Below are 27,954 nucleotides of genomic sequence, written 5' to 3'. Positions count from 1 at the left end.
ATGGGAAAATTCAAAAGCTGATAAACAAGAGGCAGCAGTTAATTCTATCAAAAGTAAAGTACAAGTGAATCTTGTAGAGAGGCAGGATTCTTGACCCAGTAAGAAGGCAAATGAAATTCAGTTTTGCACCGATAGTAACAATCCAAAACACTTTTATGATGCCCTGAAGACTATTTCTGGGCCAAAGACCTATGGTGCATCTCAACTATTCAGTGCTGATGAAGCCACATTGATTAGCCACAAAGACGTGATCCTAGAGAGATGGGCTGAACAATTCCATGCCTGGCACATAATAGCTGCTTAACATATGTTTATTGACAAGAGAAATTAATTAATCTTAACATTGATTCACTGTCCAGGAGAGGAATCATTCAGCTCTGTATCAACAGACAGTCATCAATCAATGCTGAATCCACCGACCATGTACCTCAGGTTGAAGTCAATCCCTGTTTAGCTGAATTTTCGACTAAAGAATAGGTTGTGTGGCAAAGTGCCGGGTGCTGATTCTTTTCCAGCTGAAAATGACAATGCAGGGGGTTCGCTGCTCTTACAAAAGCTGACTGACATTTTCTGGGTTATACGGCAAGAGGAGGTTGTCCCCCAGGAGTCCATTGTCCATCTCTATAAAAGAAAAGGAAATGGGGGGGAGGGGGGTGAATGATAAATGTATATTTGCCTAAAAGACTATTTTACAGAGAACTCACACAAGGCAAACACTCATATGGTGGTCAGAAGAAATGATGCAAGGATACTCTCAAGGTCTCTCAAGAAATTTGGAATTGGGCTTAAGCTCTTCTCCCAAACTCCTGAAAATACCTGTAAAAAATGACTCTAAACAAATTCTAGAGCTGTAGAACCCACAAAGTGATGGAGTGAGGCAAACCTCCAGTCCAGAACAGCCTGGAAGTTTGACGGGAAGCATCTGTCAGAACTGGGCTGGGAGTGGAGCAGTCATGCTAGCACAGACTGGCCAGAGCAGGACCCAGGGGACTGAATCACTGGCAGCTGTGGCAGTGTCCAGACTTCTCAACCTACACATGCCAAAGACAGCACAGAAGGTCAGTGAGAAAACTGTAGAACCTGAGTGGGGGAGTGGCAAGGTCTGGCCCCAGGCCCTGGGGCAGCAGCAGCTCTGGGCCGAGATAGTGGGGGATCAAACAGATGATACAAAACCCCTGAAGCCTAGGACAGTCCACCCACCCCCACCCCCAACTCCACTGGAAGCAGAGTCCTACCTTGACAAAGAGTTAGAAAGTCAAGTATTTGGCTGGGAAGATGAGCAAACAGAGGGAAAAAGCAGACTATAGAATCTTACTTTGGTGACAAAGAAGATCAAAACATGAAACCAGAAGACAACAGAGTCAAAAGTCCTCCATCCAAAGCCTCCAAGAACAATATGAACTGGTCTCAGGCCATGGAAGAATTCAAAAAGGATTTTGAAAATCAAGGAAAAGAGAGAAGAAAAATTTGGAAGAGGAATAAGAGTGATGCAAGGAAATTATGAAAATCAAGTCAACAGCATGCTAAAGGAGACCCAAAAAGAAAAAAACAGAAGAAAACAACTCTTTAAAAAATAACCTAACCCAAATGGCAGGAGAGGTCTAAAAAGTCAGTGAGGAGAAGAATGCTTTAAGAAGCAGGATTGGCCAAATGAAAAAGATCCAAAAGTTCACTGAAGAAAATAATTCCTTCAAAATTAGAATGGAGCAGATGGAAGCTAACAACTTTACGAAAAATCAAGAAATTATAAAACTGAACCAAAAGAATGAAAAAATAGAAGATAATGTGAACTACCTCATTGGAAAAACCACTGACCTGGAAAATAGATCCAGGAGAGACAATTTAAAAATTATTGGACTACCTGAAAGCCATGATCAAAAGAAGAGCTTAGATATCATGTTTCAAGAAATTATCAAGGAAAATTGCCCTGATATTCTAGAACCAGAGGGTAAAATAGAAATGAAATGAATTCACTGATCATCTCTGGAAAGAGGTTCTCAAAGGAAAACTCCTAGGAATAATGAAGCCAAATTCCAGAGTTCCCAGGTCAAGGAGAAAATATTTCAAGCAGCCAGAAAGAAATAATTCAAGTATTATGGAAGTACAATCAGGATAACAGAAGATCTAGCAGTTACCACATTAAGGAATGGAATGGCTTGGAATATGATATTCCAGAGGTCAGAGGAACAAGGATTAAAACCAAGAATCACCTACCCATCAAAACTGAGTATTACACTACATGGGGAAAATGGAATTTCAAGGAAATAGAGAACTTTCAAGTATTCTTGATGACCAGAGCTGAACAGAAAATTTGACTTTCAGATACAAGAATTAAGAGAACCATGAAAAGGTAAACAGGAAAGAAAAATCTTAAGGGACTTATTAAAGGTGAATTATTTACGTTCCTCATGGAAAGACGATATTTGTAACTCATGAGACCTTGATCAGTATTAGGGTAGTTGGAGGAAATATAGATGGATGGATGAATGGATAGATAGACAGACAGACAGACAGAGATAGACAGACAGATAGATAGACAGACAGAAAGACAGACTAGACAGATAGATAGACAGATAGACAGAGATAGACAGACAGACAGACAGATAGATAGACAGACAGAGATAGACAGAAAGACAGACAGATAGATAGACAGACAGACAGAGAGATAGATAGATAGACAGACAGACAGATAGATAGACAGACAGAGACAGAGATAGAGAGACAGACAGATAGATAGACAGACAGACAGAGAGATAGATAGATAGATAGATAGACAGACAGACAGATAGATAGACAGACAGAGACAGAGATAGAGAGACAGACAGATAGATAGATAGATAGACAGACAGAGAGATAGATAGACAGACAGACAGACAGATAGATAGACAGACAGAGACAGAGATAGAGAGACAGACAGATAGATAGACAGACAGACAGAGACAGAGATAGAGAGACAGACAGATAGATAGACAGACAGACAGAGACAGAGATAGAGAGACAGACAGATAGATAGACAGACAGAGATAGACAGACAGACAGACAGATAGACAGACAGAGACAGAGACAGACAGACAGATAGACAGACAGACAGACAGACAGATAGATAGACAGACACACAGACAGAGACAGATAGACAGACAGAGAGATAGATAGACAGATAGATAGACAGACAGAGACAGAGATAGACAGACAGACAGACAGAGATAGACAGACAGAGACAGAGATAGACAGACAGATAGATAGACAGACAGACAGAGACAGACAGACAGACAGAGATAGACAGACAGACAGAGACAGACAGACAGAGACAGACAGACAGATAGACAGACAGAGACAGAGATAGACAGACAGACAGATAGACAGACAGACACACAGACAGACAGAGATAGACAGACAGACAGAGACAGAGATAGAGAGACAGACAGATAGATAGACAGACAGAGACAGACAGACAGACAGAGATAGACAGACAGACAGATAGACAGACAGAGACAGAGATAGACAGACAGACACACAGACAGACAGAGACAAATAGACAGACAGATAGATAGACAGACAGATAGATAGACAGACAGATAGACAGACAGACAGACAGGGCACAGGGTGAGCTGAATACGAAGGGCTGACATCTACAAACAAAATTAAGGGGTGAGAGGAACACATTGGGAGAGGAAAGGGGGAGATGAAGGGGGTGACCTGTCACATCAAAGAGGCAAGAAAAAGGTTTTACAAGGGAGGGAAGGGCTGAACCTCATCTCCATCGGACTTCGCTTAAGGAGGGAACAACACAGACCCTCGGCTGGCCATTCTACCCCACAGCAGGGTAGGAGGAAGGGCAGATTGGGGAGGGGCGGGGTCAAAGTCGAAGACAGGATTAGCGGGCAGTGGGACGGCTAGTCTTTCACAACCTAACCACCATGGAGGTGCGCATCACTGCAGCTGTGTAACCTCTAGCCAACCACGTGCCTTCTTCGAGTGGGGGAGGCGGGGCGGGGGCGGGGTCAGGGGCAAGGGCGGGGCGGGGCGGGGAGGGAGGCGGGGCGGGGTCAGGGGCAGGGCGGGGCGAGGGCGGGGCGAAGCGTGAGGACCAGGCAGGGTGGGGCTCCCGCCATAAGAGGAGACCTGGGGCGCAGGGGGGGTTGACGCTGCTGGGGAGGGAGTCACCCCGATAGCGAGCCCCCTGGGGTGGTCGCGCAGCCAGGCGTGCTGTTGCTCTTTCGTGCCCGGTACGCAGCAGGCGCCCAATTAGTGCGGACTGAGGGTCACGGGAAGCTTCCCTTAGGCCCGGAGTGTTGGGGGCGGAGGGAGGATGCGCATGCGCGCTGGCCGCCGCACGAGGCCCTGCAGTCCTGCAGCAGCCCCGCCCCCCGCCCGCGGCGCCGTCACCACGCGTGCTGCGCGTGCCAGCGCGTGCCAGCGCGCTGACGTCACAGTGGGCGGGGCCCGCGCCGCGGCGCTGGGTTGTCCTCCCCGGGGGGCGGGAATCGCTGCCGGGCGGTGCCGGAGGTGAGTGAGCCTGGGGACGGGGAGGGGGGGGGCACAGAGCCCCCCCCATCTGGCCCCTCCCTGGGCCAGAGGGAGGAGTCCATGCCGGCGGCAGCCGCATGGATTGGCGCCTACTGTATACGAGCCGGCCGCCGGCACTTATACGGCGCCAGCTGTGTGCCAGGCCGCGTGCTGCAGCGGGGAGGGGGAATCTGTGAGTGTGATCGGGAAGACCCCACCCCCACCCCCGCGTGGTGTACGTGCTGGGGAGGGGCGAGCCCCCGCCCGGGGATGGGGGGGGTCGGGGTTCACGCTGCCCGCCGTGGTCAGGAAGCATTTATGGAGCCCCTGCTGCATGCCCGGCAGGCTGCAGGCAGGGGCGTGTCGTGCCAGGTGTGCGGGGTGGGGGGTCCGCGCCGAGGCCTTCCTGGAGGACGGCTGGCGCTGACCGGTGCCCTCGGGCAGCTGCCCCCACGCACCGAGGGCTGTGCCCCGGGCTCCCGTGCCCACACGGGCGGGGCAGGGCGGGGCAGAGGGCGCGGAGTCCAGCCACCCAGCAGCTGCCCGGAGCAGACCGGAGGCCGAGGGTGCCGTCTGCAGGTGAGTGCCTCCGAGCCGGGCAGATCGATCGCCCTGTGGGGAGGGTGGCGGAGACCCGTCCGTGCGTCCCTCAGTCCGTCTGCCTCCCCACCCGGCCTGCCCCGCGTCCTGCTGTGGCCGTTCCTCGGAGGAGTCTGCGGGGAAGGGCCCCCTCCCCCCTCCCGCCAGGCTGGACCGACCCAGCCTCGGGCAGTGCGGGTCCTCCGCCGGGTGTCTGCGAGGAGTCTCGAGGGCGTTACCCGCTCCCAGCCTCTTCGCTTCTCGGGATGGACGCCTGGACTGCCGTTCCCGGCCCGCCCTGCGGGGTGCTGCCCCTCCCGTGTCAGGCGTCCGTCCCCCCGCGGCCGAGGAGAAGGCCCCAGCGCTCCTCCGTTGGCAGCACGTGTGCGTGAACGTGGAGAAGTAACGGGGACCGTCCGGGAAGCCCAGCCAGGCCTCCGGACCAGGCAGCGGGCACACCGTGCCACACGATGCCACACGAGGCCCGCCCAGGCTCCTGCAGCCCTCCTCATCCCTCCTCACATGATGCCCGCGTGGGGAGAACCTGCCCCGCCTGTGCCCTCCGCCCTGGCCTCTCCTCTCCCACTTACCTGCCAGCCTGGTTCCCTGCAGCCCACCCACGTGCCTGTTTGCCCCTTTCTCACAAACCTTCACTTAATCCTTTCGTCTACGTCATTCTCCTGTATTTCCTGTCTTGTGGCTGAGCTGGGTGCCTGTCCTCGCCTCCCCTCGCTCCCTTTAAGGCCTGATAACCCAGCTTCTGGCCTCTCCAGTGACCTGGGGGCCTTAGCTGCCAAGTTCGGTGGCCTCCGCTACGTCCTCGTGCTCCTTGGAGGCTCCGCACCTCGGGCACCGTGGGTCACTGTTCTGGATCCTCCCTCCTCTCTGCAGCCTTGGGCACCGTGGGTCACTCTTCTGGATCCTCCCTCCTCTCTGCAGCCTTGGGCACCGTGGGTCACTCTCTCCTCCTGGCTTCTCTCTTCTCACTAGGCTTTCAGGACATCCCTCTGCTGGTTCTCCCACCTCTCAATCTCCTTTGCTGGATCCTTCTCCAGATCACACCCTCTAACCTTTCGGTGTCCCTCAGGGTCCTATCCTGGGCCCTCTTCTCCCTCTAGACTAGTTCATTTGGGCATCTCATCAGCTCCTATGGATTTAATGACCTTCTCCATGCTAACGATTCTCCAATCTCCCAGTCCTGCCCCAGCCTCTCTGCTGACCTCCAATATCCCACTTCCAGCAGCCTTTCAAACATCTCCAACTGGATGTCCAGTAAGCGCTTGAAGCGCTGCGTGTCCAAAACTAAACATGTTATCTTTCCCCCTAAACCCTCCTCTCCTCCTACCTTACCTATTACTCTAAAGGACACCCCCTCCCAGTCCCCAGATATCCCAACCTATCCTGTGCTCCTCACTCTCTGTTTCTAATGCCTGGGATTTCACCTTTGCAGCATCTCCCCATATGTCCCCCTCCTCCCAGTGTACCACCTTTGGTGGTGCAGGCCTTCATCACCTCCCACCTAGCCTGCTTGGGGCTGGGGCGGGGGGGTGGTTTGCCTCCCTCAGTCTCTCCCCACTCCCATCTGCCCTCCAGCCACTAAAGTGATTTTTCTAAAGTGTTACCCCTCTCCCCATCCATCCCCTCGCTCAGTGACCTCTAGCTGCTCCCTGTTACCTCCAGGAGCAAATGCAAAGTGCTCTGTTTGGCCTTCAAAGCCCTTCCTAAGCTGCCCTGCCTTCTAACAGATGACTATAATCAGGCAAAACCAGGGGACATGTTGACCGTGATCTCATGCTGTGAACCCAAGGAGTAGACACTCCGCTTCATCCTTGGGGTTAGTGCATCCTTTGGAAATCATGGTCCGTCACCGTGTAAATCACTCCCCTGGTTCTGCGCCTTGCGTGTGCCCCGCCTCTAAGAGGTCTTCTCAGATCTCTTTGGAATCCACCTCTTTCCACATTTCTCGTGGTGCGATGACATCCTCTTCTCGTTCATGCCTCCTAATTTGATGGTAGGCAGCCACATTTCTGCCCAGTTTTAGCTACAACACAAAGTGCTACAAAGCTACTTTCATACCTATGGGAACTTTGCTAGTGCTCCTGATCTGGGTTGTGATCCTAGGAGGAGTGCCAAGGTGCCTCTGGGCATGTCCAGGTTGGTAACTTCATGGGCACAGTTCCAAAGTGTTTTTAGGTTCACGGCTCAGTCTCCAGTTAGTCTGTGAGCCTCTCTGGTTTTACCAGTCTCATGAGTGGCGCCTGGAAGCTTACTGCTGTAACTTATAGTTCTCAATTATTGCTTGGGATCATTTTTTCCTCATGGTTATGAATAGCTTTCATTTCTTCATGCGAGAACTGCCCATTACTACCCTCTTAATCACTCACTACCTATTGGAAAATGATTCTCATTCATATATATCTGTCAGCTCTTTATGAATTTTGGATATTAAACCTTTATCAGAGAAATTTTTTGTGAAGATCTTTGAAATAATTGTGTTTTTTTTTCTAAATCTGGCTGCATTTATTTTCCTTGTTCAGCCTCTTTTCAATTTTGTGTTAGGTTATTCATCATATCATCTTTGGTCATCTCCAGTTCTTGTTGAGGCAGGAGTCTCTCTACGTGGCCTCACTTCCCTTTGTCCTCTGCTGTGATTTTTTGGAGGGAGGGGAAATATAATCTTTCCTGTTAGATCACCTATCTATTTGGAGTTCATTGTATGTGGCATAGATTAGTAGAAGAACCTGCTTGACAAGGTAGTTGTACAATTCCGTTTTCTGCCAGACTGAATTCTGGTTTTCCCAGCAACTTTGGTCAAGTTAGGGAGTCTTTCCCCCAGTAGTTGGTGTTCTTGGGTTTATGGAGAGGAGCATGTTCATCTCCAGTGCCCTCGCTGTGTGAGCTGGTCCTCTCCTCTCCCCTTCCGTCTCCTTTTCCCACAGCCCCTTTACTGGGGTCTCATTGTTAAACCCTCTTCAGTCTTCACCATCCTGTGTTAGTGTTTGCCTTCCTCTATTACCCTTATTCTCCCCTATGCCCTTTCTCCCCTTCTGTTTCCCTTTTGAGTAAAATGTGTTTCTGCACGTGTGCATGTGCATGTGTGCACATGTGCACATGTATGTGTGTGTGTGAGTTCTTCCCTCCTTTGACCAGTTAGGATGAGAGAAAAGTTCAGATACCACCTACTCCCCCTACCTCTTCCGCCTCGTTTCTCTATCTTCTATTTAATGCACCCCTATTATTTGACATAATTTTCCCTTCCCCACAGTTCATTCCTTTCTCCCCTTTCCTTCTTTTATGAGGATCCTCTCCAAACATTAAGAACCACTTTCAGGCCCTCTGTCTTACTGGGTTCTCTCTGTGACCTCCGATGACGATAGAACTCTTAGGGGATGCCTGTGTCATCTCTCCATAGTAGAATGTAAAACTCTTTCTCTTTGTTTGCTCCTGTTTACCTTTTTCCTGCTGAAACGTTTCTCAGTTGCCTTCATTAGGAGTTCTTGGAAATCTTCCATTTCATTAAGGATCCATGTCCCCCCATAGGACTATACTTGTGCGTTTTTGTTATGTATGCTGCCTTCTGCAATGTCCCATGCCAGCCTTCCTGCTCCTTGATAGCGATAGCTGCTAAATCTTGTGGGATTCAATACTTGATCTTTCTTGCTGCTGGCAGCATTTTCCTTTGCCTGGAAGCTCTGGATTTTGACCGTGATGTGCCTGGGAGCTTCTTCCAGAAGTCAAGTTGTTCCCACTTTGCCTTCTGGCTCTAGGACATCTGGACAGCTTTCTTTTATCATTTCTTGAAGGATGATATCTAGGCTTTTTTCTTTGGTCGTGACTTTCAGGTAGCCAGCCAGGGAAAACTCTACAGGTTCAGTTACAGAACTGTAGCTCCCCGCGCCCCCCCCCCCCCCCCAAGTTGGTCTGGGATTTCTTCCCTGGTTATGCTGCTGTGGGTGATGGATTGGAGACCCTGTTCTGCCCCCAGGCTCAGAGCTGCCCAGATGCAGCTTGCTTCTCTCCTTCTTCCTTGCTGCGTAGAGGCTAGGACCTGCATTTGCTCTGCCCCAGACCAGCGTGCTAGGCAGAGGATCCCTCCTCACTTCCCCGATGGCCCATCTCCTTAATCTATACACAAAGTCAGGCCTGGCTTGGCTGAGTCTGGGCCTCTTTTTGCATAACAGTGGGCAGGCACCTGTTCTGTTCCTGCACATGTATGGAGCAGTTTCTGGTTAGATTCCATGGCCAGGCTTCATAAACTTTGCTCCTAGGCTGAGCTGGGCTGGAAAAATGATTCCCCAGTTAAAGGATGGCTTCATTTACATACACAAAACAAAAAGAAAGACAAAAAACAGAGAGAAGGCAGAGCTTTCCAACTCTCACCTTGTTTCTTTTATCTCTGCCAAGGCGATTAACCTTTACACTGGAAATAACAGGACAAGAATTACTTAATAGGGAGTTGATGCCCAAGGTAGTTAAGGAGATGAGCAGAGAGTGCTTGGCTTGCCTTGACCCAGGTGGCAGATGTTGGCACATGGCACTGCCGGGTTCCTGTCAGTGATAGAATTGAGAAGGCTGTCATGAGATCATAAGACGGGTGTCCTAGTTTAGAATGTCGGAGGAACTATAGTTTACCAGCTGTATTTCCGTTGGCTTAAATTTGATTCTGGAAAGTTCCAAAATAGAACCTTGCAGAGAATGGAGGATGAGTTAGAAAGGAAAAGAAAAAGTTAGCAGAGTCAGCATGACTCCAGAGACACCAGGATTAATGAGGCAGTGCCTTCCGTGAGAGGAGAGCTGGCTTCATTTGGATGTCTGTGCCCTTGGTGCATAGAACTGATACGTATGGACGCAGTACCATGTTAAGCACCTGTTGATAGATTGGGAAAGGAGAGGAAGCTAGTGTACCAATATCTTAGTGAAGCATGTGATAGTGTCTCTGGATTCTTGTGGAGTAGATGATAATATGATCGAATGGAGTTCAGACTGATAGATTAATTGTTAATAGCTCAGTGCCAGGCAGCAGGTCTCCAACGCAGAGCGTCAGGGCTCTGTGCTGCTTCACATTTTTATCAATAATTTGGCTCAACATGTGAACGTCTTGCCCTAACGGCCTTGACAGGGCCAGATCCCACCTGGTACAGGAAATCTGCCCTCTGGGGGTTACACTGTTCACTGTGTATATAGCTGTTCGCATGTTGTCTTCCCCACTAGGTTGTGAGCTCCTTCCAACCAACCCACAGATAGAGAGTCCTCACTCAACATGATTGAGAAGTGGTTATTCAGCCTTACGTGGAGAACTGGGGACACTGTAAAGCTGGAGAGAGTCCAGAGGAGAGTGACCAGGGTGATGGAAGGCTTGGAGGACCACTGGAAGGGAGTGTGCGTGCTTAGCCTAGCATAGAGAAGATCTGGGGAGGTGTCATGGCTGCCTTCAGGTGTGGTGGAGGAATGATGAATTCAGTAAAATTCATTAAGCATCTACCACGTGCCCAGCACTGGCTGTGCCAAGCGCTGGGTATATTTCATTGTTGGGCCGTTTTAGTTGTGTCCGATTTTTTGTGACTCCCTTTGGGATTTTCTTGGCAAAGATACTGGAGTATATATTTTCTTCTACAGCTCGTTTTACAGATGAGACGATAAGCCACACAAGATGAAATGACTTGCCCAGGGTCACATGGCTGGTCAGTGTCTGCCGTGCTCTCATTTCATTTATAAAAATGTCCTTTAATTTTTTTAAACTCTCCCTTCATCTTTTCCAGGAATTCTAGTTGAATGTGTCCAGGCTTTGTTTGTCTGGAAGGTTTTACCTGTCAACCTTTGGGAGTCATTCTCTCCTTCTGAGTTTGTCTTCAGTATCCCTTTTTGCCGTCATAGCGTTTTGTGCTGGGATTCTTTTTTCGGTTTGCTCCTTTATTAGGTATTTTCTGAGCTGACCTTAGGGCTGTGCTCTGGGCCCTTCTGGAGGGAAATAGTCTAGTCCTTGATTCAGGCAAAACTGGGTCACGGCCAGTTCTTGACTTGGGTTGAGGGTTGAGCAATAGTAAATGCTACTGGACTGGGCCCCTCTCTGCCAACTGGGAGGCTTTGCTGAGTCAGAGGGACAGAGCTTTAGGCTTCTGACTGGGCTGGGAGTTGGAAATGAGATCCTGCTCTTTCTCTTTCCTTGGAAGGTTGTCCGAGGCCTGAGATTGCTCCTAACCCCCTCCACCCATGCTACCCCTCTCCTCAGGGGCAGGTCCCCTTCTCTGGCCCCCCATATGTGACCCAGGACTGGGGAATGGGCGACAAAGCTACTGGGTGCCCCAGCAGATACTGAGGGCTTTGTCTCACCCTAGTGCACGAGCTCTCTCTGCAGTGCTGTGCTCTGTGCAGGGCATACCTGTATTTCACAGCCCTCTCTGTCTGGCTCCCAGCAGAGACCTTGCCTGGAGAAAGGACTCACTGAAGTTGTTTTTCTCTGGGTTTCCAGATTAGAGTTCTTCCTAGTGGTTTTGCTAGACTGGCATGGAGGAATTGGGGAGGGCACTGCGCTTCTTCCTGCTCTGCCACCATCTCGCTTCTGACCCAGGTGACTTGTTCATTTTTTTCTTGTCATGTGGGGTGGTTTCTTTTTCAGTTTTGATATGGATGATTTGGTTTTAGTTTTGTCTTTGATCAGATTACTAGCAATGTGTCTATTTTGTGAGCCTTTTAAAAAAACCTCAGCTCATTGCTTTATGTATTAAATTAGTGGTTCTTTTGTGTTCAGCGTTATCCCTTCCTTTATTTTCTGCGTTTTTCTTCGTTCTTATATTTGTTCTGGCTTTTGGATTTGTTGATTTTTTCCATGTTTGTAGGTTTATGCCCAGTTCATTGCTCCCTTTTACTCAATGAAGCGGACAGAGATGTAAACTGCCTCCTAAGGACGACTTTGCCCTCTTCCAAAAGCTTGATAGGTTTTCTCACCCTTTTTTTTTTTTTGGAAAAAAATTCTCTGTTGAGACTGTAAATTTATGTTCCTTTTCAGTATTTTAACCCTTTGGGTGATTTTCCTTATTACAAAGCAGAGTTCCCTATCCTGAAGATTGTAGGTCAGTCAGAACATGAGATATCTATCTTACAAAACCCTCCTTCTGCTCAGTGGCCAAAACCTGGCAGGTCACTTTGGTCACCAGCTCCATTGGAACTCCAGATCCCAGGCCCTGTCCCGCCTTTGTGACATGAAAAGTCACTCAGTTTGCAACGATGAGTTCTTGTCTTGTAAATAAAATCTCCCATGGTAACGATTAGAAATTGTTTGATTCTCCTTTACAAAAAGATGTGAACTTTAGATTGATGAGCCCCCGTTTTGTCCATCTACCCTGCTGTCTGTGCAGGGATCTGGTGATGAGCAGCGATGCTTTTGTGGGGCTTAAAGCCTTGAGGGAAGTGAATCTCAGCATCAGAGGCTTTGGAGGCGTCTCTGCACTTGTGGAGCCCGTGGGTAGTCGGATGGACAGTTAGTTATTGGTGGTAATGTGTTGACTGAGGTCTGCTTTTCTTAGTTATTACGTTGAGGTCTCTGTTTTATAGTTACTTAGAAAGTCAGTGTGTAGGTTTAACTGGTGCCTTCTGCAAAAGATTGAATGAGACTTGTCTACAAAAGAATTAATAAATGTAATATTGGAAAGGAAAAAGAAACCTTGTGTGTTAAGAAATCCCAGGATCCTTGGCTGCTGGATGACAACCCAGGAGGAAAGGCCCTCCCAGCTGCTCCATGTAAGGCAGATTTCTAGACTTCATCCTGCCCCCCACACGCTTCTTTGGGGTGCTGTCTGCCCTGTTTGATTGTGATCCCCTCGGGGGCCTTTGACTTTCTTCACATACCCTGGCACACAGTAGGTGCTTAATTAGTGTTTATTGCCTGACTAGTATCAGACAAACCAGACCCTCTCAAGCTGCATTTTGATGTGATTTGGGCAGTGGATGCTGTCACCAACTTCGGAGTGAAATAGGCCTCAGGGGCCCCACAGCTGAAAATACTGAGAGTCCCTGCCCTGTGGTGGTCCACTTGGCTTAGTGTCCCTAGTAGAGGACGTCTCTGGCTAGTGTGACAATTAAAAAGGTTCGGGAGACATCGTTACTGGGTAATTTACTCATTTTATTAAGGCCAGCAGGTCATTAATAAAGGTGGTCATCGGCTCTCTCTCTATTAGACCAAAAGTTTATCTACCCTTCCCATGAGGGGCTGATACCATCCTTGGAGAGACCAGACCACCCCCAGCCTTGGGCTGTCTAGACCAAAGGTCTGTCTCCACCCCAGCTTGAGGAGAAGGCTGTGAACTTCCCCACACATTACTTTCCTTGCTAGGTTGGGTGGAGTCTGACCAGGATCAAGGAATGTCAGTGCCGTCTCATTACCAAGACCTTTAAGAAAACCTGAGCTTTCTGAAGTGAGGAATTTAGAAAAGTTTCTGAATCTCCTCCAGATAATGGGTTACTAAAAATAATTTCTCTCACTAGTGACTGCAGTCCCTGTCACTTTTGGGTGGGCACAGGGCTGTCCACTGTGTCTTTCCTGGCTCTGCCCTTTGGGGCCATGGAGAAGCCCATTTCCTGTTCCATGAGACAGCTGTGCTGGTGTTTGGAGGCTGCCCTCTGTTCCCCTGAGTGTCTCCCAGGGCAGGAATCAACAGGTCTTCATCCAGGCCTCAGATGGCCAAAACTGGAGGGGCTTGTTCAGGGGTTACAAAGGTCCTTCCCCCATTGGTTTCTGCATTTGCAAATAAAGTTTTATTGTATTTAAAAGGTGAAAACTCTTCTAAGCTGGTACTCAGACCAGACCTACCCAAGGGCACAGGGTCTTTTTGGCCACCATAGCACTATGTTCCCTGTGTTGACTTGCTCTGAGCTGGCAGTCTGCCAAGACCCCCAGGTCTTTTTCCTACTAATTACTGCCCTGCCCTGTTTCCGTGGACCCAAGGGTAAGACCTGACATTGATTTCAGGGAGCATTCATCCTCTTATTTTCAGTCAGTGGTTCTCACCCCCTCCCCCAGATCTGATCAGATCCTGACTCTCACCCAGAATGGCGATAATCCCCCCTTCTCTGTGCCCGGATGCCGCCTGTCCTATCACCCAGGTCAGCTCCCTCACCAAGTCTCTGGAGCCTTGAAGGCTGCTCTGGCTAGAAGCTAACCCTGGCACAGCTGACTGCTGTTTTAGTAAGATAGTCTAGCATTTTCCTCTGTCTCACTGGTATGCAGTTGGCAGATTCTGTGCTCTTCCTGTTTTTGAAAGTGTGCCCTTTTTTGGCCTTTGGCACCTCTGCCATGCACCCCAGTCTCTCAGTAACCCCAGTGGTGACTTGGCCAGTTCAGCGTCAGTCACATAACAACAGTGATACAATGGTTAGCACTTCCAGAACACTGTAGAAACTGCTGTAAATGCGTTACCTCATTTGATCCCCACAACAGTCCTGGGAGGTGGTAAGTGAGGCTGAGAGAGGTTAAGGGACTGGCAGGATTTCAGATTAGGTCTTCCCACCGCCAAGCCCCCCACTGTAACTGCTGCGCTGGGAGCTGGCCAGCCCAGGACTAGAACTCCTCAAGTGCCGCTGGCTTCTCTGCTCACTTGTCTTGCTTGGCTGGCCAGCTGGTCATAGGCCATCATCCTGACCCAGAACAGAGGACGGTAAAAGATGGAGCCATTCCAAGTTCCTGCCCTGCCCAGGCTAGCCTCAACAGCAGCATGCTGGGCAAGCTCTTCTTCCTGCTGCGGTCCCTTTGTCTGAGACTTCCCGGTCCCCTGCCATGTTGAACCTTCCCCATCTCTGGACCCAGGCCTTTGCTGCCATAAACATGGAGACTTTCCACCCATCTCTGACGTCCTTGTTTAGGTCTGTTATTGTGACCTCTCAGTCCAAAGGGACAAGCATTTTGGACAATTTTTTCCTTCTCATTCTAAATTCTTTTCTGGAAAGGTCAGACCAGTTCACAGTTGCACCCACAGTATAGGAACCTCTCCCACATGGGCCAGTTCCCTCTTCTGTTGTCTTTGCTGAGTGTGATATGAAGCCCCGTAGTTTGGTGGGGATTTTTTTTTGGGGGGGGGTTGCGTCTCTCTTATATCAAATGTGATTTGAAACATAGTTTATCAATAATTTGAGAACTGTTTATTCATAACCTTTGGCCTATGGGAAAGTGGCTTTCATTTTTATATATTTGTGCTAAATTAGAGAAACTTGATACAAAGATTTTTTTCAATTTTAATTTTTTTTTGCACTTTTGTACTATGCTACACTTGTATGTGTGTGTGTTTACAAACACATTATATTTCAGTATATAGGAAAAGACTGGTTGATATGGGAATTATCTTTGAATCAGCTTTCTCTGTACAGTCAGACCATCAGCCCATCAGAACTATGGTCAGAATTAGTTATTGTAAAAAGAAGCAAGAATAATGAGAAAAAGATACAGCACCATTGAAAGAACTCTTTGAGTCAGTTATCATAGAGTGTCGACCTAGAGTCAGGAAGTCCTGAGGCTAGAGCTGCCCCAGGCAGTCACTAGCTGTGTAGTTCTGGCCAGCTTATTCATCTGTTAAATGGAGATGATCGATCATCTGCCCTCCCAGGTTTCTTGTGGGGGTCAAATGAGATAACGTATTGTAGCCCCAACACAATACAGTGCCTACTGGCAGCTATCCTGAATCACGAAATACAAGACTCTCCACGTGGAAGACAGAAACAGAACATTTATTCAGACACCAGAAAGCCCAGTCCATCATAGTAACAAATCTATACACAGTAACAATGCAGAGGGCACCACATCCCCAAGCCCTTCCCTGTGTTAGGCTTCCCACACACCAGCTCCCTTAAACAAATCCCAGACAGGCTCTCACTCACGCTGGCCAGCTGCCTGCCTTCTCTCTCCCTCAGTTCTGACTGCTCTGACCAGATTTTCTCTCAGCTCTACTCCAGCTCTGCCTCTTCCTATTCCACCTGCTCCACCCCTTCCTGTTTCACCTGTTCAGCAAGCTCCTCCTACCACATGTGACTTAGGCTTCCATGTGTTTTAAGCAGGTCACATGGGCCTATTAATGAACGGGAAAGATCTTCCCATTAAGAAGCAAAATTACGTTAACAATAAGCAAAAATGCATTATCAATACATGCATATGTAAAGCACTCTGCAAATTGTAAAGGACTCCACAGCTGTCAATGAGTGTGACTTCAATAAACGTTGACCATCGAATTGGGAAACAGACAACAGAGATGACGTCAGTGCGGGCAGTCAGAATGCCTTCCAGAAGCTGAAGCTGTGTCAGTTCATCACCATTGCCAGGAGGCCACAGGGTCCCAGACTGCCAGCGATGACACCAGGTTAAATTATATTTGTCGTTATAGAACTTCATGAAGAGTGATGATGGACAGTTGTAAGTAGTATAGTCTCATATGGATCCATCACTAAACATTCATTCACTGCCTACTGTGCGCCAGGTGTTGGGCTTGGTGCTAAATCAAAGAGGCCGAAGACAGGCCTTGCCCTCTGATGGAGGAGACGACATGCAAACAGATACACACAGTACAGAATTAGTATGAGATAACTAATACAGAGAAGAAACTCAAATTAAGAGGGGTGGGGACAGACTTCAGTAAAAAAATGGGATCTTAGTTGGGCCTTCAAGAAGGCCAAGGAGGCCTTCCAAGGAGAACTGAATCCATTGAAAGAAAACTCAGCAGAATATCCAACTGAAAATGTCAACCAAAGGACAGTTAAGGATGGGAATGAAGGAATGAGTGGGTGAAGTGTTTATTAAGTGTTCACTGTGTGCAAAGTTGATATGTGTGCCATGGATACCAGTAAAGCCGAGTGAAATGACCTCTGCCCTCAGGGACCTCTGCCAGGGACCAGAAACTAGAAGCCTGTGCACTAGACTGAGGAGGGGGTGATGTGGTCACGCTGGTGCTTCATCATGAACAGTTTGGGCACTGTGGGGAGGATAGATGGGGTGGGGTGACAGCAAGATTGAAATCATGGAATTCTGTGGGAGAAAGAGAAGCTGGCCCGGTCCCCTGGCCTACAGAGACTGTGTACAGTTTCTGTGTTCATTGGTGGCCTTGGAATGGCAGCAGAGATGGAGGAAGGCTTCAGGATCCTCCCAACATGAGTAGACATGAGTGGGTTCCAGCCTTCCCATTTCTCTGGCTCCACTTCCATCCTCTCTCCAGGTCCGTATGTGCTGCCATTGTGGGTTATTCATGGCCATTTGAGCTGGGGAAGGGAATGGAGATGCCTTCTGAACATGCTCCTTTCCCTTCTGATGCTCTCCCCAGTAGAATCTGCTGCTGTTTTCCTTTGCTCTTGGCTTGGGCGTCATCTTCTTTACAGCCCAATGTTTTCATGAAGCTCCATTGGGACAACTGGGAAGGCCTTCTCTTGCCTAGGCCCTTCTGTCTGCCTGAGTCATTCCGACATCTTGGAGTCCAGCTCATTATCTTCTCGTCACTTTTTCATTCTTGTTTTTGCTAATTAGAAATGGATGTGACAACGAATGAAGATGTCCCACTGCATGATGAGTTTGTGGTCTGCGGTGGAGTTGTCACCCACGTCCTGAAGTGTGGGCCCTGGGCTGACCTCTTCAACACCAAGGACAACCCTAAACTGCTTGTCCTCGTTATTCCAGGTGAGTTTTGTATTCAGGAAAGGCAAATAATGGCTAAGTGAGGAGCCTAGGAAGACATTTCCAAACTTCCAAAAGTACTGGATTATTCACATGACCTATTTTTAAATTTGATGGTTTTTTTCTTCTGTAGATGCATGAAGGATTTAGGACATCAGGAGGGCATATAAAGTAACCAGCTGTATCCAGCATCAGTAATTCCCACCCTGCTTTCAGTCTCAAAAGAAGATTTTTGTGAATCTTTTCAACGTTAATACTTATTAAGATTGATGTCGTTTTTGAGAATTTTTAAATACTCTTGAGTCTAAAGTCGGCCGAGGTGGCAGATGACTAGAAGACTAGCCAACAGCTCATCTTCTTGTGACTGTGTTTGCAGCGCGCCGCCCCCATATCTCCCCACCTCTCAAGGGAGAGGAGGCCTGGGGCCAGGCTTGGGCATCAGAATCATGTCATCTTCAGTTTATCCCTTGTTGTTCTTTCCGTTTACGCTGTTGTAAACATGCATTCAGCCACTGCTGTGTGCCACGTACTCTGCTAAGTGCTGGGATACCAAAAGAGGCAAAAGACAGTACCTGCCCTCAGGGGGATCCCAGTCTGAGGAGGAAAACCCATGTGCAGACCAGCTGTGGTGGAATAAAGGCAGCAGGCTTAGCGGGGTGGGGAAGGCTTCCTGTAAGAGGTGGGCTCTTAGTTGGGACCCAGCAGAAGCCAGGGAGGCCAATGGGCAGGGTGGAGGAGGGAGAGTGTTCCAGGCCTGGGGAGCAGCCAGAGAGTGCCCAGAGCCAAGGGACAGAGGGTCTTGATTTGTGGGACAGCTGGGGGACCGGGCACCAGATGGAAGAGTGTGTCAGGCAGTAAGGCATAAGAAAAGTGGAGAGGAAGGATTTTAAAGCCAGACAGCATTCTGTATTTGTTCCTGAGGGGATAGGGAGCCACTGGAGTTTGTTGAGTAGGGGTGACATGGTCACACTTGTGCTTTAGGAAAATCTCTTCAGTGGCTGAATGGAGGATGGACTGAAGCAAGCAGACCCTGCTCCCCCAGCTGCTACTGCCATAGTCCAGGTGTGAGGTGATGGGTGTCTGCACAAGGAGGGGGCAGATTGGAGAGATGCTGCAGAGGGGATATTGGAAGACCTTGGCACCATATTGGGTGAGGGAGGCTGCGAGACAGAATAAGGAGTCCAAGATGACTCCTAGATTGTGAACCTGGGAGCCTTGGAGAATAGTGCTGGCCTTTACAATAATAGAGAAGGAGGGAAGAGTTTAGGAGGAAAGATGAGTTCCATTTTGAACATACTGAGTTTAAGATGTGTACTGGACACCTCACTTGAGACATCTAAAAGGCAACTGGAGAAGTAAGATTGGAGGTTAGCTGAGAGTTTGAGACAGGACAGGTAGAGCTGGGAATCGTCAGAATCAAGATGGTTATTAAATCCAAGGGAGCTGACGAGATCCCCAAGGGAAGTGGTCTGGAGGGACCGCACAGAGCCTTTTGGGCCACATGCAGTTGGCAGAAAAAGCCTGGACACAGGTCCAGCAGAAGAGACAGAAGGAAGGCAAGGAACCAATGAGATGATGTCTCAAAAACCTAGAGAGAAGAGAGTGACCAGTAGTGTCCAAGGTCAAGGAGAATGAGGATTGAGAAACAGCCATTGGATCTGGCAGCTGGAAGATCATTGGTAACATGGGGGAGAGCAGTTTGGCTGGAATGTGGAGACTGGAAGCCACATCAGAAGAGGTTAGGCATAGTGAGAGCAATTGCAGGCACAGACTTTTCATGGGGTTTAGCTAATTCCCAGAGGCAGAGCTGAGAAGAGAGTGCATTCCAGGCATGTAGGAGAGCCGGTGGGGTGGGGTGGGGTGGGAGACTGGGTGTCATGTCCTATCTAGGAACAAGAAGAAAGGCCAGTATGACTTGGCTGTGAAGTGGAGGAAGGGGAGAATATGAAATCAGACTGGCCGGTTTGTGAAGGGCTTTCAGTGTCAAGCAAAAGAGGTCGTTTTTAATCTTATTGACAGGCAGGGTCCCTGGAGCTCCTGGAGCAGGTCAGTGTTGGCTTGTTATCCTCAGCACAATCTGTATGGAAGACAGATTGGTAAGTGGAGAGACTGGTGACCAGTTATCAGACTGCTAGAGTAATACAGATTAGAGGAGTGAGGTGATGGAGGTGGATGGCTGTGTGGATACAGGGGACCAGAGGGTGTTTGTAGGCTACAGAGTACAGGAAAGGATCCAATAGCTAGGGAGAGATTTAAAGTTAAGCTTGATTTGTTAACTAAAGCGTTGATTAAGCCTTGACTTTGTGCTAAGAGCCAGGGATAAAAAGACAAGCAAAAATTTTAATCTCTACCCTCAGTGAGCTGACATTTTAGTGAGGGCAAAAGATCAAATAAAAGGGGACCCCGAGAGCTGGGGGAAGGGAATAGTTTCCTGAAGGTAGCACTGCTGAGGAGGGAGCCTTGTGGTCTGGGCCAGACCCTTCAGTCAGAAGAGCAGGGCAGAGGCATCTCCATGGGCCACTGGAAATAGAGGTGGGAAAATCTGGAGAGCAACAGGTAGACCCATGAGAGAGAAAGTCTGAAGAATCCATAATTGAGGGGTTGATCTGCTGAAAAAGACAGGAAGGGCGTAAACAGAATAGCATAGAGTTTGGTGAACCCATAAACCTTAACTGTTGAGGTGAGGACCACTTGGAAGAGTAGAAGGCAGACCGGTAGAAATTAGGTTCAGAGCGGCAGCTCATACCATGTACCACAGTGAGTGCCAATGGATATAAAAGGTCAGATCATATCATAAAGAAAAGTGAGGAAAGAGACAGGTTTTACAAGTATGGATATGGGGATGAGTCATGACCAAAGGATAGAGGCCATCATGTGAGAGCGTGGAGACATGATTACTTAAAATTGAAAATGAAGTTGAAATTAAAAAGAAAGCATTTAACTTGGGAAAAGTCTTTTCAGCAAGTTTGTTTCCTAAGGTCTTATCTCCAAGGTATATAAGGCAATGATTCAAATTTATAAGAACAAAAGCCATTCCCCAGTAGAGGAATGGTCAAAGGAACAGATCCAGGCTATTAACAGTCAGATGAATCAGTGCCCCACATTGCTAATAATAAAAGGTATGCATATTAAAGCATTTCTGAGATTCTGCCTCCCAACCATCCCAGTGGCCAAGAGGACAAAAGAGGAAAACGGCTGTTATTTGAGGGGTGGTGGGAAGATGGATACTCCAGTCCCCTTTGGTTGGAGCTATGAATGAGTGTAACCATTTCGGGAAGCCCTAACATCACCACACTGTTGAGGCTTTGGCCCAGCGATACGACTCCTGTGCACACACCTCAGAAAGACCAAACAGTAGCAAACAACTGGGAACTCAGAGAGTATCTATCACTTGGGAGATAGGCGAACAAAGGCTGGCACGTGGATACCATGGGAAATGGTTACGTCGTAAGAAATGATGGAAAGGATAGTTTCCAAGAAACCTGGGAAGACTTTCATGAACTGATGCAGAGTGAAGTGAGCAGAACCCAGAGAACAATTTGTCTAATAACTGCAACTCTATTAAAAACAAAACCAGCTGTGAGTGACTCTGTGGCTTGAGTCAGTGCAATGACCAGCTACCATCCCAGAGGATCTGTAACGACGCATGGGGCCCGCCACCCAATAGAGGCGTTGCTGAAGAGATGCATCTTTATGCGTGGCTAATGAGTGCATTTATTTGATTTCACTCTTTATTTGGTATAAGGGAATATTTTTAAAGGGGAGATTTGGAGACACGGGTAGCTAGTGATCAGAATGAAGAAAGAGAAAAGGGTCATTGTGGAATATTCTAAACACCCTGGAAAGAACAGAGAGATTCAGGAGACAGACAGGCAAGGCTGCTTTGAAAGAAATGAATTTGTGTTGTTCTTTTTAAAAAATGAAAACTACTACGTATAATAGATTCACCCTGCTTCTGTCTATGTAGTAACGATCATGTTTGATGTTTGCCAAGTATGGAATAAGAGGAAAAAATGAAAAACAAAGACAAGAAGGAACAGGCTCAGAGGCAATGCCAGAGACGTTGGCTTTGTTGAGAGAATGGTGCCTGGTGTTAGGTCTTTGGAGGTGGAGAGGAAGGGAGAGGAGAAGCCCAGGGTACTGGGCTTTGAGAAGCAAGGTCTTGTGCTTGAGAGAAGACAAGATTTGGAACATTCATTGTGGTGAGCAGGAGAGGGGGCAGGAAGGCTGGAAGTGGACCAGGCAGCATGAGTTGCTTGATGGCAAGAGGAATCTCAGTTTGGGCTTTGGCAGAGCCTTTCGCAGAATGTATTAGAACCAGATTTCTCTTTTTCTCCTGATATTTGCTTTGGCCCTGCATTTTTACGACCTACCCCTCTGTGAAGGGATCACTGCAATAAGATGTTCAGTCCTTCCGTCCCCTGAATTGCTTCTGTCACTGCTGGGGAATCCCCAGCACGTTAATGACTGTGCCTTTATTTTTACAGGTAACCCAGGAATTCCTGCTTTCTATGTGGAATTTGTGAAGGCTTTATACCTTAGCCTGCAGAAGCGCTACCCAGTATGGGTCATAAGCCATGCTGGCCATGTTTCAGCCCCCAGTGGTGTCAAGGTGGATGAGGAAGGCCCCGAAGGTAAGGTGAAGGCACATATTAGGCCAGCAGTGATTAGTGTTGTCTGTTGTGAGTGACTTCTTCTACTGAGGTCCAGTCCTCATGGAAGAGGTGCCTTAGTTGGACCTTGGGCTGGTTATGTATGCCCTTTGGGATTATCAGACTCCTTGTCACTTCAGGGTCCTTTCAAAGCTCTGGGGGCATCATATGGACAACATTAGGGGAGGGCCAGAGGCTTTGCCCTTCTCATGGAATCTAGCATTCCCTAGGGTAGGGTGGGCTCCAAGGCTGAAGCCTGTAGGGTCTGTCCATCTTGGTCACTGACCCCCCCAAGTGAATACGGGCAAGTTTGGGTGAGTTGTTTCCTTGTGGAAGGTGAGCTTTTCTCTTTATTGGTCAGTCAGTTCGTCAGTACTTATTGAGTACCTCCTACAGTGCCCTGTGTGAAGCAGTGAGGGTTTATGGAAGAGCCACAGAATCCTCGGTTGAGCCCAGAGAAGCCCACAGTCCCACTAGGGAGACAAGAAAGGCAGGGATGGGAGAGGGAGGGCAAGTCCAGGTTGAACGAGGTAGTCAGGAAAAGGGGGTTCTGAGACTGAGGAGAATGGAGGGAGGAGCCTTGTACACCCAGGCTGGGGCAGGAGCCAGCCCCATCACAGAAGATGAAAGGCACAGTTTGGGTTGTGCACAGCTGGAGCACTGTAACTAGAATTAGGAGAGGAGCCATTAGCAAATTTCTCTAAAGACCTGATACCCAAGACGTTTAAGGAAGTAGCACAAATAGATGAGACATAGAGCTATTCTCCAACAAACAAGTAGCCAAAGAGTGTGGACAGGCAGTTTTCAAGAGAAGAAATGGAAGTTGATAGCAACGCCATGAGAAAAAAAAGTAAGGATGGTCCCCATCCTAAGATGGACACGGTCTCAGGGGAGCTGAGAATTCATGGAACTGTTGTACAAAACAATTGGTACTGTACCGCAAGTCACCTGAGTGTATATCAGGGAGGACCACCGTTAGGCCTATAGCCCAAAGAGGTTAAAGATGAGGGAAGGAGCCTCAGATGCTCAGGTGGGTGTGGACCTCATTCTCCAAAATGAATGAATCATCAAAAAGCATTCCCAATGCTAAGCTCTGGGAATGCAAATCCAGAAACAGTGGCCACGTATGCTCTCCAGGAGCTCCCATTCTCATGACAGAGACGACACAAAGAAGAGATTTATTCCATCTGCCAGGCAGATGAAAAGGCTCTTTTTTTAATTTTTTAAATTTATTTATTTTTAACATTCATTTAAAACATTTTTTTGAGTTCCAAATTCTTTCCCCTCTTCCATTCCCTCCACTACCCATTGAGAAACCAAGCCATCTAAATATTTCCATTAGCCATGCTGCATAAATAAACCAATAAGTAGCAAGAAACAGAAAAAAAGTGAAAACAAGTCTTTTTCCCTCAGCACTCAAAGTCCGTCAGTTGTCTCTCTCCAGGTGGATAGCACTTTGCATTGTGAGTCCTTTGGGGCTGTCTCAGATCAGTCTTGACCGGAGGCAGCTGTATCTGTATAAGTGATCGTCGTGTAATACTGCTGTTACTGTGTGCAACTTTCTCCTGGTTCTGCTCATTCCACCCTGCATCAGTTCATATAATGCTTTCCAGGTTTTTCTGAAGTCCTCCTCTTCATCGTTTCTCATAGCACAACAATCATATGCCACAGCTTATTTAGCCAATGGGCATCCCCTCAGCTTCCAGTTCTCAGCCACCACAGAAAGAGCTGCTATAAATATTTTGTCCGGATAGATGGAAAACTGTCTGTTAATATCCTTTGACCATTTATCAATTGGGGAAAGACTTGTGTTCTTATAAATTTCACTCAGTTATCTATATATTTGAATTATGTCCCTTATCAGAGATACTTGCTATAAAATTTTTCCTCAGTTTTTTCCTTCTAATTTTTGTTGCATTGGTTTTTTTGCGCAAACACGTTTTAATCTTGAATAATCAAAATTATCCATTTTGTGGCTTGAAATGCTCTCTATCTCTTATTTAGTCGTAATTCTTCCCTTATCCATAGATCTGGCAGGTAAACTATTTCTTACTCTCTTAATTTGCTCATAGTGTGATCCTTTATGTGTAAATCATGTACCCATTTTGACTTTATCTTGTGTGACTTTTAAAAAGGTTTGAGAGACATGGTTTCTGGATAACTTAATCATTTTATTAGGCCAGCATGTTATTAATAAAAGGATGGTCATTTGGCCAGCTCTCTTAGACCAAAGACAGTCATGGCGGTGGCGCTCACTATTAACATATCCTTTTCAATGAGGGGCAAAGAGTGACTTCTTGTCACTCTTGGATGGAGAAATTATCTCTATACTGTGACCTCCTGCAGTCTTGGACTGTGTAGACAAAAGGTTCTATTTCCACCCAAGCTTGAGGAGAACACCACAATGGACTTCCCCACCTTAGATTAAATTTCTTGTTGTTTGGACAGGTCTGACCAAGATGAAGGAGAGTTAATTCAGTCTATCAGTTTAGTATCCTTAAAGAGGCTGAAGTTTTAAAAATCAGGACTTTGAAGTAAGATAATTTTTTAGTAATTTAATTGGGATGACATTACATAAATAGGTAAAATTGTCATTTAAAAAAATTGTATTGGCTTTACCTACCCACGAACAGTAAATATTACTTCAATTATTTAGACCTAACTTTATCTGTATAAAGAGTGTTTTATGTTTATGTTCATGTAGTTCCTGTGTCTGTTTTGGCAGGTATACTCTCAGGTATTTTGTACTGTCTGGTTATTTTAGTGGTCTAAAACCATATTGAATAATATTGCTGACACATAGTGTAGTTGGGAAGAAGGGGAGAGCTTTGAATCTTCCCAAGATATTGGTTATTAATAATCACTTCTCTCACTTGGTATAGGGTGAGAGGTGTTGGACCACACCTAGTTTATACCAAACTGCTTTCCAGTTTTCCTAGTAATGTGTGTTGGGTGTTGAGTTCTTACTCTCGCCATGGTTACTTACTTGTGTGTTCCCCCAATCCACGCGCTCCTCGATTTCTCAGCCAGCACCAGATTCCTGCTTTGTCATGTAGTCGGAGACGCAGTGCTGCTGAGCCGCCTTCCTTTATGTTTTCCATTGATCCCCTTGACATTCTTGGCCTTTGCTCTTCCAGATGAATTTTGTCATTATTGTATTTTTCTTGCCCTATAAAAGAATTCTTTGGTCATTTGAGTGTGGTGCCAAATAAGCAAATTAATTTAGGTATCACTTTTCCTTGACTTGGGAGTGCTGGTTTTTGGCTGCAATGTTCCTGGGAGTTTTTATTTTGGGGTTTCTTTTAGGAGCTGATCTATGGAGTCTCAATTTCTGCTTCACCCCCTGGCTCTGTGATCTGGGCAGTGTTTTCTTTTGTGATTTCTTGAAATTCGATGTTGAGGCTCAGCTTTTCTGTTCACGGCTTCCACATAATCCAGTGATTCTTAAATTACCACTCCTTGATCCGTTGTGTGTATCACTAGCTTTTTCTATGAGATAGTTCACATTTTCTTGTATTTTTTCAGACTTTTTTATTGTCTTATTATTTCTTGATGTCCCAAGACATTCATTTTCATTTGGCTAATTCCAGTTTTTAAGGAGTTTTTTTCTTCAGTAAGAGTCTGCATTTCTTTTTTCTAAGCTGTTAATTCTCTTTTTATACCTGTCTTCTATAGTTTTCATTTGGTTTTTAAAATCAGTTTTAGCTCTTTTTTAAAAAAAATACCCACTTCTGGGAATTCTTGTTGGGCTTTTGTCCAATCTCCATTTTGCTTTGAGGCTTTGCTTGTAGATGTCTTGGGCTTGCCTGTCACAATAGACAGGTAATTATTTTCTTTTTTGCTCATTCTTGCCTGATTCTTTATTTTGGACTTTATATTAGTGCTGGGTTCTGCCCACCTTTTGTTGGATGTCTAGCCTTAGCTTTTGTCTTTTTTATGTGCTGCTGCTGCTTTCATAGCTCTGTCTGAGACCTGCAAGATGTCAGTGTTTACATAAAGTGTGATCCAGGGAGGCCTAAGTGCCTCCCCTTCCTCCACCGTCCTGACTCCACCTGGTAGGCTTTGCTACAGAGATGGTGGTGTGTGTTAGACAAACTCGGTGCCTTGACGGAACCTTATGGGTCTAATTTTATAGTCAGATTCATAAACTCTTGGCTACTGAATTCCTGTGATTCTTTGCTAGTTACATAGATATGAGGGGATGAGGAAGGTGAGCCCAGGAGGGCAGAGAAGGTGTCAAAGATATGGCTGTGACTTTGGCAGAAGGGCTAAATGAGGAGAGGAACCATTAAGGAGAAGTCAGTCTAGGCAGTCAGAACCTGGTCAAAGGGATCCCCAGACAGGGGCCTGTAATCAAGTTGGCTGCCCTTCCACAGCTGGGGGACCTGGGCCTCAGGGAGTGGTCAGGGCTCAGCTTTCTCTGTCCATTCATCAGGTTGTTGCCTGGCCAGACTTCTGGGCTCTTGGCCATTTGCACTGCCTCTGATGCATGCAGGTGGGCGTCCGGAGAGTTTGTGAGGGTTAGAGAAGGTCTCTCGTTGGTCACAGGGTACGGTCCTCTGACCCTGGCCCATCATGCCTCCCATGCCTGCTGTCACCTATCCCCTTGGTCCAGGTTCTTCCAGTCTGCCAGGGTAGTCTACAGCCTAGCCACTTCTCCCTTTCTGCTTTTCCAGCTGTGACGGAAGCACCCCCTGTGCTTCTGAGGTCTTCCTCTCTCACTGTGCTTAGCGGTGCCCTCTGGTAGGAGGTGATCATACTCAGCATTAAGGTGAATGCCAAGCAAGTTCTGAGGAGCAAAGTATCACTTGGGGCTAGGGTCTGCTGTCAAGAAGGGTGGGTGAGACGGGTTGGAATTGATTGTTAAGCAGCAGCTGAAGTTTCCCCAGCATGCTGGGAGAGCATCCTCCATAAAGGGTTAATAGAATGCACGCCCAGTGGCAGTGTGGGAGATGGACTCAAAAGAGAAGCCAGAGAGGGCCTTGAATTCCCCCTTTGTGCCATCTGGGACAGCAGGGGACCACAGAAGTGCTAGACCTAGACCTTTGATGTGACATCTCAGGAAGGGACACCTCCTGAGAGCCTGGGAAGGAGCCAGGGTGGAGGTGAAGTCTCTTGGGCCATATCCTCATGCCTCAATAAGCTCAGCCTGGCCCTGCCCCACACTGTGCCCAAAGAAATCTGGATCTGGCTCTTAGAATTCAGCTTTGGATCGTTTGGACAGCTTTTATTGAATTTGTCACAACCCTCCTGCTGGTTCTGGGCCATGATCTCAGGAGATAGACAGTGGGGCTAAGGAGAAGGCTCCTGGAGTCCTGGGGTCCCTCTTTCTCCCTCCTGTTCTTCTGTGCCAGTTTGAGTAGCCCAGGAACTGCCTGGAGTGCACAGGAGGCCAACTGCAAGCCTTGCTCCAGGAATGCTGCCTTGGCAGGTGTTGTTCTGACATAGGGAAAACGGCATGAAAAGGAGAAAATCCTTCCATGCATGAACCTTTTCAAGAACTCAGTATCTGGCATCCCATTAATGGGGTGAAATAGAAACAGTTAGAAACCATATTCTGGACTTGCCACATTATCA

The 27,954-nt window shown here is 47.5% G+C and overlaps 2 protein-coding genes across 11 annotated transcripts in view; one reads left to right on the top strand and one right to left on the bottom strand.

Moving 5' to 3' along the window:
* Positions 1-293: 293 nt before the first annotated feature.
* LOC140529927 (uncharacterized) lies at positions 294-3,928 on the bottom strand. 3 transcript variants are annotated; one of them, XR_011975756.1, is made up of 2 exons: positions 3,731-3,928; positions 294-621 (listed from the first exon to the last, which is right to left on the bottom strand). XR_011975756.1 is itself a non-coding variant. In XM_072649005.1 (2 exons), the coding sequence occupies exon 1, from the start codon at positions 3,661-3,663 to the stop codon at positions 2,554-2,556; it is 1,110 nt and encodes a 369-aa protein (XP_072505106.1). In that variant the 5' UTR covers positions 3,664-3,723; the 3' UTR covers positions 294-621; positions 884-2,553. The 3 variants fall into 3 exon arrangements, 1 of the variants encoding a protein (XP_072505106.1); XR_011975765.1 differs by having other exon boundaries at positions 3,751-3,928; XM_072649005.1 differs by lacking the exon at positions 3,731-3,928 and adding an exon at positions 884-3,723.
* A 234-nt stretch (positions 3,929-4,162) lies between these two features.
* LDAH (lipid droplet associated hydrolase) overlaps positions 4,163-27,954 on the top strand; it is a 60,811-nt gene continuing 37,019 nt past the window's right edge. For 2 of the 8 annotated variants that reach the window (XM_072649700.1, XM_072649377.1), the window contains exons 1-3: positions 4,402-4,506; positions 17,579-17,728; positions 22,213-22,359. In XM_072649700.1, coding sequence (XP_072505801.1) covers positions 17,581-17,728; positions 22,213-22,359 — 295 coding nt within the window. In that variant the 5' untranslated portion in view covers positions 4,402-4,506; positions 17,579-17,580. The other 6 variants (XM_072649623.1, XM_072649211.1, XM_072649783.1 and 3 more) reach the window with 5 other exon arrangements.

This window comes from Notamacropus eugenii, chromosome 1 (genome assembly GCF_028372415.1).
Source record: "Notamacropus eugenii isolate mMacEug1 chromosome 1, mMacEug1.pri_v2, whole genome shotgun sequence".
Lineage (NCBI taxonomy): Eukaryota > Metazoa > Chordata > Mammalia > Diprotodontia > Macropodidae > Notamacropus > Notamacropus eugenii.
The sequence above is the reverse complement of the archived record's forward strand: the minus strand, read 5'-3'. Positions and strand labels throughout refer to the sequence as shown.